The 12,575-nt window shown below is 35.7% G+C and overlaps 1 protein-coding gene across 4 annotated transcripts in view; it reads left to right on the top strand.

The window, feature by feature from the left end:
- Positions 1 to 12,575, top strand: part of CCDC50 (coiled-coil domain containing 50) — a 104,257-nt gene that overhangs the window by 63,255 nt on the left and 28,427 nt on the right. For 2 of the 4 annotated variants that reach the window (XR_005217307.1, XR_005217306.1), the window contains exons 11-12: positions 4,478 to 4,584; positions 5,903 to 5,975. Coding sequence is in view for 2 of the 4 variants with exons in the window: in XM_037838269.1 (XP_037694197.1) it covers positions 4,478 to 4,584; positions 5,903 to 5,922 (127 nt within the window). In the remaining 2 variants the exon portion in view is untranslated. Of the gene's footprint in view, positions 1 to 4,477; positions 4,585 to 5,902; positions 12,196 to 12,575 lie in introns of those variants that run through there. The other 2 variants (XM_037838269.1, XM_037838266.1) reach the window with 1 other exon arrangement.

The following is a 12,575-nucleotide window of genomic DNA, read 5'->3' as shown; positions in this document are numbered from 1 at the left end:
AACATATACAGCCTAAATCTTCCCATTCCACCCTCTCCCTAGCATTCCATTAGTGGGATTAATCACATTTAGAATGTTGTAATGCCATCACCTTCCCACCATTCATTACTAGAAATTTCCCTTCACCCCAAACAGCAACCCTACACTCATTTCTTAACTCCCCATCGCCCCTTCCCCCACTTCTCGTAATCCATACTCTACTTTTCATCTCTATGGTCATATTCTCTGATAATTTATTTGTGTTTACTGTGGGGCTTAAATTTAACCTCTTAAATCCATAACAATCTTGGTTTTCTTTGATAACAACTTAACTTCAATAAGACATGTAAACTATGTTCCTATACTCCTCCATTCCCCCGCCTTTATATAGTTCTTGTCAAAAATTACATATTTTACATTGAGTCCAGAACCACTGATTTGTCATTAGAGTTTATATATTTTAGATCCTGTAGGAAGTAAATAGTGGAGTTACAAATCAAATATTATTGACTTCTATTTGTATTCCATTATGGTCAGAGAATGTGCTTTGAATATATTCAATTTTTTTTTTTTTAATTTGTTGCGGCTTGTTTTATGTCCCAGCATATGGTTTATCTGGAGAAAGATCGATGATCACTAGAGAAAGATGTGTGTCCTGGTGCTTTGGGATATAAGGTTCTATATATGTCTGTTAAAATTCTATCTCTCACTCTCCTTTCTTTGTTTCTCTGTCGGTAGGGCTCCCTTTAGTATCTGAAGTAGGGCAGGTCTTTTATTAGCAAAATCTCTCAGGATTTGTTTGTCTGTGAAAAATTTAAGCTCTCCCTCAAATTTGAAGGAGAGTTTTGCTGGATAAAGTATTCTTGGTTGGAAATTTTTCTGTCTCAGAATTTTAAATTTGTCATACCACTGCCTTCTCACCTCCATGGTGGCCACTGAGTAGTCACTGCTTAGTCTTATGTTGTTTCCTTTGTATGTGGTGAATTGCTTTTCTCTTGCTGCTTTTAGAACTGGCTTCTTCTCTTCAGTGTTTGACAGTCTGATCAGAATATGTCTTGGAGTGGGTTTATTTGGATTTATTCTATTTGGAGTTCGCTGGGCATTTATGCTTTGTGTATTTATATTGTGTAGAAGGTTTGGGAAGTTTTCCCCAACAATTTCTTTGAATACTCTTTCTAGACCTTTCCCCTTCTCTTCCTCTTCTGGGATACCAATGAGTCTTATATTTGGGTGTTTTATTTGATCTGTCACATCCATTTCGATTTTAATTTTTTTCTCCATTCTTTCTTTTGTTCTTTCATTTTCTGTTCTGTGGTCCTCTAGGACACTGAGTCGTTGTTCAGCTTCCTCTAATCTTGTGTTATGAGTATCCAGAGTCTTTTTAATTTGACCAACAGTTTTTTTTTATTTCCATAAGATCTTCTATTTTTTTATTTACTCTTGCAATTTGTTCTTTATGCTCTTCTAGGGTCTTCTTTATGTCCTTTATATCCTGTGCCATGTTCTTCTTCATGTCCTTTATATTCTGTGCCGTGCTCTCATTCTTTTACTGTAGTTCTTTGATTAATTGCGCCAAGTATTGTGTCTCTTCTAATCGTTTGATTTGGGTGTTTGGGATTCGGTTCTCCATATCTTCTGGTTTTATCATATGCTTTAAGATCTTCGGTTGTTTTTGGCCTCTTGGCATTTTCTTTGCTTGCTAGGGTTCTTTCAAGATATAAAAAATACCAAACTAATTTTTCAGATCTACAACTTGATGGCGTTCACTTTCTCTAACCAGCAGATGGCGTCTGCAAGACACCTATTCCCCTCAGGTCAATTCTCCTCAACTTTGTCTTTGTGGTGTGTGGGAAATGATTCTTGTGGGGTTCAATTCATGCACTCAGTTTGGGTGTGTTGTTGGTACTGTCCTCCCTGAATGTGGGACGTCTGTCTGGATAGTTAGGGAGACAGGGCAGCTTTAATATTCAAACCTCCCAGGTGTTCCCGGAGATTCAAGGCTGTTGCAAGAGTCTAAGCCTTCATTTCAGTCTTGCCACAGAAATTCTCTGCCGCTGACCCACCAGTCTCCAGCATTGACATAGGGTCCCTGGGTTTTCTGAGCGGGCCCCCCTTCTCAGCTGTGATCTTCCAGGACCTCTGCTGAGGGAGGACTGTGCTACGTCACAAGTGCGCGCTGTCCCTCAAGGGAAGCCCCGGGCTGCCGGGCCATGCAGGGGCACTCCCAGCCTGATGCAAAAATGGCTGAATGGGGCATCTCAACCCTCCCCCGCTTTTCACACAGCTCCACCTTCCCAGCTGTGGGACAACTAGCTGTGGGTGCACCCAAGGCCACTGTCCACGGCCGATATTGTGACATATGCGGTGCCATGGGATACACTCCCTGTCAGACTGGGTTTCCTGGCGCGGCTCTGGGCTGTGAGTCCGGCCCTGGGCAGGAGTGTCTCCAGCACGCCGGGAAGCCGGCTGTGAGTGGTGCGGTTTCTTTCTCCTTTTGGCTCTCCCCTCTGCCCCCCTGGCTCTGAGACAATCAGCAGCAGGCTATTCTCCACGCCAGACACTGAGAGGTTGGTGTAGCCTGCTCCTGCCATGCTTCACTGCGTGGTTCTCACCGTTGTAACTGCAGCCACTGCTGGGTTTTTTTTTTTTTTTTTAAAGAACTAGTCCGTCTCCAAATGCCAACCCCTGGTTTCCCCACACCGCAGTGCAGCCGTGGGACTTTCAGCTAGCTTACTCACTTGTTTCAGAACGCAAACTCCCGGTTTCACCAAATGCATGGTTCATGTGGTTTTAGCAGACCTTGTCCAGCTGGTGCATCCCTGGAAGTGGTGTTCTGGGTCACTTTCTGGTTTTTATCTAGTATTTTTCACGGAAGTGTTTTTTTGCCCTGTCTCACGTAGCCGCCATCTTAGGTTCTCTCCTGAGTGTAAGTTCTTAATCCCTGGAATCAGATTGTTTTTCCTCAACTCTTGCTACCAAGTCTTATGTTCCTTTTTAAGGTAAATATTAAAAATATCAGTTAATACTTACAGAAAAACACTGTAGTCATTTATATCCAATAATTTGTAACAAATGGTTCAAAAAGAAAACAAGGAAAATGCAACATTGTTATGCTCACATTAATTTTACATTACATTACAAATGCATAAAAAATATGCCAAGTTGGAAGTATCTTTTTATATATATATATTTATAGTGTAGTCTTGAATGCAGTTGATGCTGCTAATAAAAATACATACCTGTGTAGCAAAGCATTGCATAGTAGTTAAAAGCACTGGTTTTGTTGAGTTTGAGTTTGAGCTGTTGCTATGCATTTAACAGTTGTGTGAACTTGGATAGGTCACTTACTTCATCTGACCTGATCTAACTCTAAAATATGTGTATGATGGCTACTGTACAGACTTGTCCTGAAAGTTAAATCAGGTAATCTGTGTAGAGCCCATAGCGTCTTTGATATATACATAAGTTTACTTGTACTGACTTGTCTTCTGGAATCTGAATACACAGGGAAGGAGAGTTCATTTTGGTGGGACAGGGTGAGAAATTTAAACACATTTGCCTCTATTGTATGCCAGAACCTATTGTACCAAACTGACCATAACTTTCTAAACCTCAGAATACTGTGCCTTCTATATTGCATATATAATTACACAAATTTCCTACAACTTCATTATATATTTGGCAAATCTTAACTTCATCTGATTCCATGTTTTAAGCTGTAATGCTAAATTTGAGTACATGTTTGAGAAGCAACAACAAAAAAAATGAGAAACACTTCAGAGGTTTTGTTTTTCATCTTCCTTTAATGCCAACTGTTTGCCAAAATGTATATTGAGTAATTAAAATAATAAAAAGTTTAGAGCAATAAAATTTTCCCAATGTGTTTCCATATTGTCTGCTTTTAACGTAACAAATTGTAATGGTGTTACTGCCGTTTCCGTCTTTAAAGATCTACTTTGCCATCTAGTGGATGAAGGAACTTTGCTTACAAAATTTTATGTTAACCAAAGTTCCCTCCCTCCTTCCTTTCTTCCTTCTGTCTTTACTTTTTTCCAATTTTCTTTCTTATTTTCTTAACTTTCTTTGTTACTCCCTCCCTTTTCTATCCCTTCTTTTCTCCCATTTTTTCTTCCTTTTTTTTTTTCTTTTTGATAAAATGTACCAAAAGAAAGTGAATCTCTTATTGACGGCATGGGTCACATCTCATTAATCTTTGTTTCTCTAGCCTTTAGCACAATGCCTGGAACATATTAAGTGTTTAGAAGATATTTGTTTTTATTGAATTACGTGCATCAAAACAAAGGGACAGCAAGATTAAATCATTTATTACAGGATCATGTAACTGGCTAGGAACTAAAGTGTGAATTTGAGAGCATTCTGGCTTTATGTTTTTACAGAAAATGCTTTTAACATGTGATCCAGTCAGAGTTGGAATTGTTTCTTAGACTCTTAGTTATCATTTCTTAGAATATTTCTTTAAATTCTGACTTCCTTGCAGGCCACCACCACCTGCCATGACAGATGCTGAAGATTTGGATTACAATCATTTTACAAACCAGCATAATTCCACACGTCATTTCTCAAAACCGGAATCCTCTCATAAAGGTAAGAAGAACTTATGTGGTCAGGTTTCAGGATCTTTATTCATAATCCTCATGCTATGGGAGAAGACACAAATGCCATCTTTTATATCACTAGAGTGAAAAAAAGCAATTTAGCCTTCCTCTCAGTTTATCCGTATAGTATTCTTTACTTTAAAAAAAAACAAAGAACCTCGAGAAAACAAAGCAAAACAAAGCACCTTACATGGAATGCAAGATTGTCTATGTGTTTGTATTTTACTCCAGAGGGTGTTTGTAGCTTTCATCAGGTTTTTAAAGGGTGAAAGTGACCTCTATCCAAAAATTTAGAACCACTGGGATACATTTTCTATACTGGCTCTTGTTTTCAGCCTGCCCATGACTGTGTTAATTAGATTTACACACACACACACCCCATATAAAACTTATATGCAAAAGAAAAATACAGCAGAGAAAATAATGAAAGAATATAGAAATCCAAGTTGGACCAATTCCTTAAAATAAAGGAATAATCAGGCAGTATTGCTTTTCCTAGACTAGACATTTACTTATGTGTATACAATCATAAAATAAGATAATGAAAAAGTAGTTTCTTCTGTTAATTTCTTCATCTATAAAATGGAGATAATCCTAATAGTAAGTATCAGGGTTGTCATGATCAAGTAAGATAAAATATGTGAAAGTAGCTTTGTAGATTGCAACGGGCTTTACAGATACTAGATTTTATTAATTGATGGAGTTTGTTTTTACGGTTTTTGAGGATTTCTTAGGTGAAAATTTTTATAATCTTTCCCCAAATTTAATGATAGCCTTCCCAAACTATTTTATTTTTTTCCTTCAGTTATTAAAAAATACCAGTGCACTGGTGCCACCCCAGACCACCAATTGCGTCAGAATCTCTGGGTGGAGGGTGCTAGGGATTTGTATTTTTTTTAAAGTTCCTCCTCCCCTCGCCATGATTCTGAAGTTCAGCCAATGTTGTGAATAAGACAAAAGACATTATTTAATAGATGGAATTATTTGGATGTTATAAATGGCTTTATCAAAACAACCCATCCAACACAGTTTCCATCAGTTGGTGGCATTTTAGCCATCCCTTATTCAACTGTATGGACCACTTTTTTTTATGGTGCTTTCCTGTCCTTGATATACATTTGATACGTAATCTTTTAAAAATAGCACGTTGATTTTATATATAAATATTTTACAATTAAGAGTAAAGAAAACAAGAGTTGCTTGAAAAGCATAGAGATAATTTACTTTGGGCGGGAGAAAAACTGTATGTGAGAGTTTCAAAGACTTTTTCTTAATTTTGTTTCCTTCTTTTATTCTCCTGTCCCCAGGTTTCCATTACAAGCAGTAAAAACCTAGGACTCTGCCTTGAAACGGACTCACTGTAGCAAATACTACTGGATGGTACAAAATGCATTCCACATTTATTTTTTCCTCCTAAGTTTGCTTTTCCAGGACTTATCTTTAAGTGTGTTTCTGACCATAAATAATTTTAATTCACTTACAATATTTTGGTTATTCCTTATCACTTGGGCAGTACAAGAAAATCTAGCTTCTGAATATTGGCCCCCTCTATGTTGGGAGGTGGTATTTAAGAGTTCTGTAAGCCATTTTTGTTAGATATAGAGTATTGGTATGTAGGGATTAGTTTTTGTTTTTGTTTTTGTTTTTTTTTTGGGTAGCAATTAAAATTTTATGAAGTTGAATGCTCAAGGTCAGCATAATGTTTCCAATACAGAATAGAAGAATAAAGTAAATAGCTTTTTTTGGATTCATTAGTGTATGATGTATTGAAGGACAGTCTTTTGCTTTTTATACCCTTCAGGAAAAGAATCACAAGCATAAAATATTTTTTAAAAATACACCTTTAGCTATTAAACTATATTGTTTTGACCACTGGTCTGTAGAGCTTTTGCATATCCTTATAAGCCGTCCTAGGAAAATTGGACTAGAAACATTCTTTAAAACTTCCTGAATATCAGGGATTTCTGGGCATCAGGCTGTTGATTAGTATTTATTGGCAGAATTTTAACTCTATGGAATTTTAACTCATGTCTGTGCAAAGTCAAGTGAAAATGAAAAGTTTTGTGTGCCTTCTCTTCTGTCCATTTACTTGTAGAGTCAAGGGAAATGAAATTAGGAGATGATCACATAAATGATGATGCCATTCTCTGGCAAGATGGAAGTTTTTTTCTTGCTTCAAAGACAGCAGTATTTCAGTAATGTCTTGTGCAGCCTTCGGTAATTAGATTAATTCAACTTGAGGTTATAATTGATAAAATGGTTCTTTATCCAAGTATTTGGTTCCACACGTTTGTTAATGAGCATTGGATGCCTTTTTACAAGACCTTTAAGCCTGCCTCTCTTCAAGAAATCTGGAGTCTTTGTTTAGCTGCTAACCTTGTAGAAATTCGTATTCTCATTTTATTTGTTTAACATAAATGGTGATCAAGCTGTATATATAAAATGTATCCCATCAGCTTGATCTGCTTTTATTTTTCATTATATGGATCTTACTTTTTGGCATGTCAACATGGTGTTCATTTAGGAAAGAAACAGGTGACTGGAGAAAAAGTTGTAAATCCATTCTTGTCCCACTGGAAACTGCCTTCTGTTTGCCTTAACTTTCCAGATAGTCTTTAAAGTTAGATGGTTTTCAGAAAGCTATTTAGAACCGTTTGTTATAGTAGATTTGGAACTTTTATTTTGGAGAACGATCTTTAGTACTTACAGTTTTTGGAACCCTAGGAACTTGGGCAAAAAGCTTCTAAGCATAGTTACATTTGGGGAAATGACTAATACAGAAAGAAACAAAACCCTAAAGGTTGTAGTCATTTTGGAGAAATAGAGGAAAGGGAAAATGACAGGACTTAGAAAAGCTATAATGCAATGAAGAAAAATCTACATTTAAATGGAAAAAGGGAGACAAAATGGAGGCTCTGGCCTTAAATCAAATTCTAGAAGGTGATCTCAATACCCAATATTTAGGCCCTGTTGACTTATAGTAATGCTATATTTTTCTTTGTCTGCCCTGTGATTTTGCTTCATGTTTAAGAAAAAAATGATAGTTTTAGAAAAAAATGTAGTGTATTTTTATTTGATAATTAGGCAAATGGGCAATGTCATTTGCAATATTTTTATTTTATAAATGTTTATTTTTCTATCTCATAATATGATCAAGTTTACTTTAAAAATTCTGCATTTCTTTTGCTACTCATGTACTTCTTTCAATCATATTTATTACTGTAAAATGTTAATTAAGAGACATTTCATTTGGAAATGTCAGGCCACTTAACATTTACCAAATGTTAATATTTCAGCTGTCTTAGTGAATTTCTGACCAAAGGTGGTATTCCCCTTGTGACATACAGTTCAACATCTGTATTAAACATTTACTTTTCTTTTTAAATTTTTTTAAAAGATTAGAATTTTTAAGTATTTTATTTTATTTTTGTAAAGCACTTTTTTAAAAGTATCAGAACTATTCTTTCCCTGTGAATAAGGAGACAAAAATCAAACTCAACCAGTTAAATCCTCTTATTTTTCTCATTGAAATAATATATTTTCTTTGAGACTATGGTAACAGCTAACCACTTATTTTAATGAACTGCTAAAAACTCTTCACTGCTTGCTCGCTTTTTATTTTGTCATTTTTGTATAAATGTGGAAGCATATACTTTGTTCCTATTCCTACTACTGGAGCATATGCAGTTTACTTTTTAGGCCCACAGTGTACTATGCTTTAATGTTGTGGTGTTAACTAATACTTCCAACTTTAAAAACCCTTTCCTTTCTGTTTCTATACCTCTTCCTTTTAGGAGGCTAGGCCTCATTAACACCCCATATACCTGAATGAGCACAATGTGTTATGGAGTCTTATTGTAAGGCTACTTTGATATTTATACCCCCTTTCCTCCTCCTAACTTTTGTAAGTCCTTGCTGGAAGCAGGATTAGATAAGGGTCAAATTAAATGTTCTAACTTGAAAAAAATAATTGGCTGTAATGTTCAAACCATTGTTAGACATAATCATTTTATTGGGGATCTCGACAGTTGCTACACATGCTTTAAAAGAACATTGAGATTTTTAGAAAGTCTCTTTGCCTACCATTGAATTACTGTTTCTTAAGTGACTTTACAACAACCAGCAGTATCCTAATGAACTACAAATATATATATATGGTTTTTGATCATATAGAGACATCTAAATTAGAAAAGAAAAGTATGGGTAAATGTTCCTTTTCAGAATGGCAGTGGCCACTTCAATCTAGATCAACATATTCCAAAATATCTGTCCCTGGGCCTTTGTTTTCCACTGAATTTACTTTAGACAATTCTGAGCCTGACCATTTTCCTTCTTTCTTCTCTACTGTGGCCTGCATCTGAGCTGGATTATAAATAACTTCCCTGCTAACTGTTGTCTACCCCTTTCCCTCAATGTAAGGACTTTTCAGTATAAAAATAGTCAGCTTTTAATTGAGAATTACTTTTATTTAATACTGTCATGTCTCTCAATTTTGCCTTTTGCCAAATTGTTCTTTGTGAACACCTGCTATAAAATGGTGCATTCAGGTTACCACATAAGTGATTAACTTTTTAGGGCCTTGATTTTTTAAAGAGTATTGCCTTTGTATAAAAATCACTTTGGGGAATACCAAGATTATTCATTTATTCAGTGATGATTTTCTTGAAAGATAACTGTGGTGATTGGCTGAATAATCTTCAGCCTAATAGTAGAGTGAGACCCTGTGTAATAAACTTTCTGAAGGACTGAAAACAAAAAGAGCATGTAATCAAAAACTGTTTTCCTCCTCTGGAAAAACAGTTTTTGTGTAGGGAGAGTTAATGTTGGAAGGTAACAATGTTTGGATAGATTTCACTGATTATAGTGTGCCATACTCTGATAACCTGGGCTTTTTAGATCAGTCATAAAGCAAAACCTGCTGTTCCAGCAAAAAAGAAAAAAAAAAGATTTTTAAAGTACTTAATCCATTTCTTACTGCTCATAGTCAGAAAAGTGACTACATGAAACAGTCCCATTTTTACCTCTCATCTCTGGTGGTGCCTGTGAGTCTTAAAGCCATATCTGTTTATCTTACTGTTGATAGACTATTTTTTTCTCCTTAGTCCAGAAAAGGAAATATGGGCAAGGAGAAGCAAACTGGGGACTGTCCTGATAATGCTGCATGGGGCACAATGTCATCCAAATTTATGGTGGAAGAATCTCTTCTTATATGTAAGCTTCTTTAAGGGAAAAGTTAGAGGCTGTTGTTGCCCCTGGCATTTAACAACTGTCATTAGAAATGCTAAAATTTGATTGTAGAGAAGTCAAGAAGGAAAGTATAAACTGGGAAAATGTAATTACTTCTATAGAGTCATTTTTTTTCTGATGAGACTTTCACTTTATGCTAGCAATGTCCAAGGAGCAGTATTGCCTTAAATTGGGTTGACTCTGATTGAGGTCAGTGTACTGTATTTTCCATATGTGAGTGACAGCCAACTCTCCAATGAGATAGAAAATTTTACAGATGATCCCCAGATATCCTTGTCATCAGGAGCTCTGGACCTACTCTTCCACTGAGCGTAATTAACCTGTAACATGATATATTTTGCAATCATTTTAAAGTTGTTTGATCAGCTTATGAATGAACAGTGTCATGACCAAAAAGGCTAGTAAAAAAAAAAGGAGTATGAGAATTTCCTGCCTAATTGAGAGTTGACTGTCTTTTTATGTGGTGACTATGTAGATGATACTTCCAAAGGTTTTATTGTATAGTGAAGACACTCAGATTTATTATTTTGTAAGAATTTCACCAACACCCTTGTGTATTAAAATGCTTAGCATTATCAAAAAAAAAAAAAAAATCAAAAAAGAAAGAAAGGAAACCTAACAGATCAGAGTTATTTACTTGAAATGGGAGATAGATTGATGTGAATGAAGAATGTTTTTATTTTATTACTTCTAAGAGAAAATTAACCAGGAAAACTTTGCTATAGGTAGGGAAGACAGCAACCAGAGTGTTTTTTTAAAGATAATGTGTTGCCACAAACTAACATAATCATGTAAGTAATCATGTTGATTTGTGGAAATATCTGACCCTAAAAACCATTCTTTTTCTGTTATGTCTATGTGAACACTGCCTAGTACCAATAGAATTAATATGCTTTTCTGTACTCTTTTAGCAAACTAGAAAATGTTTTCCTCTTTTTGAGTAACTCTTCATAACATAAGGAGCCAGCACTATGCTGGTTACAGCATTTCAGATAAGGGAAACGTTAATTGCTTAATTTAGTGCCCCATTATTTGTAGCTGCGGTTCATAATACAAAGAGTTAAAAAATTGAAAGACAGGGTTTGAGTGACATTTCCTTCATAAAAGAGCAAGGATTAAGAGCAGTGAAGGGGAGAGAGTTGAAAGAATATACTTTGACACATTATATACTTAGGATATGTTTTTGTTACACTGAATTTCAGACCATAATTTCCAAAAGAGTTTCTAGCTGTTATATTTGGTGAGAGAATTTTTGATGTCAGGAATTTTGTATTTCTGATTGAATTAGCCTCTGAAATCCCTTATGCTATAACTTTAGCTCTTGCTGTAAACTGAAAGCTAAATGTCCCTTCTCAGAGATAGCTGTTTTTCACCTGCCTCTTAAAAGTAAGCCAGTATCCATTATACAGAGTGGTAAATAATGAGGAGGTATAGGGGAATTAGCATATAAAAATGATATTCCAAAATGAGAATTCCCTGTAATGAAGTTTCCCCTAAGAGGAATTCATCCCATCACAATGTTATATTTTAAAAAGGTGCTGAATTTTAAAAAGTACAGGAGTTTTCTCACATTAAACAAGTTGCCCACAAAATTAGAGGTGGTGCTGTCATTTTTATTTTATTTTGGAGAAGTGCTTTCCTGAGAGAGATTATTACACAGTGCACGGGCATTTTCATATACTTTAATAAGAGCTCATTTAGATGTTATCTCAAGTGTACATCAGTTAGTAGCCAAGCCCAGACGGAAAGGCAGCTTTGAAATAGCTACTTCATGTAACTAAACAGAACATTGATGGTATACAGTTACCTCTCCGAGTACAGAAACAGAGACCACCTCAAACCACATGCCTATCTAGAGATTAAGTGAAACTGTGAGGGACACTTTGTAGATGCCTTAAAGGTGACAAGTGTTGACTATTGGTGGGTTTGTATGCACCCATCTGGACTAGGCTGATGGAAACAGTCTTTTTCATTTCACCTTCACACAGCACAAGTTGTTTCTGCTCATGAGCTCATTGAAGGAAATGAGAAACATGATGCTGGTGACTTTCATGCATTTTACGTGCTTGAGGCGGTCAATGTCATTAGGAATTATCGAGTGCTCAAGCCTCTCTTAAAAGCCAATTATACATCTACATTAATTCATCTATGCAAACCTGTGGGGTATTTTTTGGTTTAGTTTTTACACCCTCTGTCCCATTTCATTCTTCAAACATCAGGTTTAGCGTTGATATTATGAATAATTTTTAAACCAAAGTATTGTGTAGGTATGTTTGCTTTGTTTTCCTGAATGGTTTGACTGTAGCAAACATCAGTCTTGTCTTCTCTCTTAATAAAGTCATCCATTTGTTAAGTCGGTGGTCTCTGTCTCATTTTGTCTTTACTGCCTTCAAGGATGTGGGACGTTATGGGAACATTATTTGTTCTTTTAATTTTCTTTACAGAGTAATGCAGGTATACCTTTTTTTTTTTTTTTTTTTTTTAATAACAGTAAAATTTTCTCTTGTTCCAGTTGCATTCCCTTTCTGTAAATGTGTATAACATGATACTGATGCCTAGGATATTGAGATTCTCAACAAATACATGCAAGTCTAAATTGGTTAGAGAGTGGCTTTGATATCTGTGTAGAGTTTGATTGCTTTGTTGATCTATTTGGGAGAACAGGTAAGTAGATGCTCACACAATAATCCTAATAACTGAAGACTCCATGAGTGCAACAGCGCAGTCTGCAAT

The sequence above is a fragment of the Choloepus didactylus genome, chromosome 1, assembly GCF_015220235.1.
Source record: "Choloepus didactylus isolate mChoDid1 chromosome 1, mChoDid1.pri, whole genome shotgun sequence".
Lineage (NCBI taxonomy): Eukaryota > Metazoa > Chordata > Mammalia > Pilosa > Megalonychidae > Choloepus > Choloepus didactylus.
The sequence above is the reverse complement of the archived record's forward strand: the minus strand, read 5'-3'. Positions and strand labels throughout refer to the sequence as shown.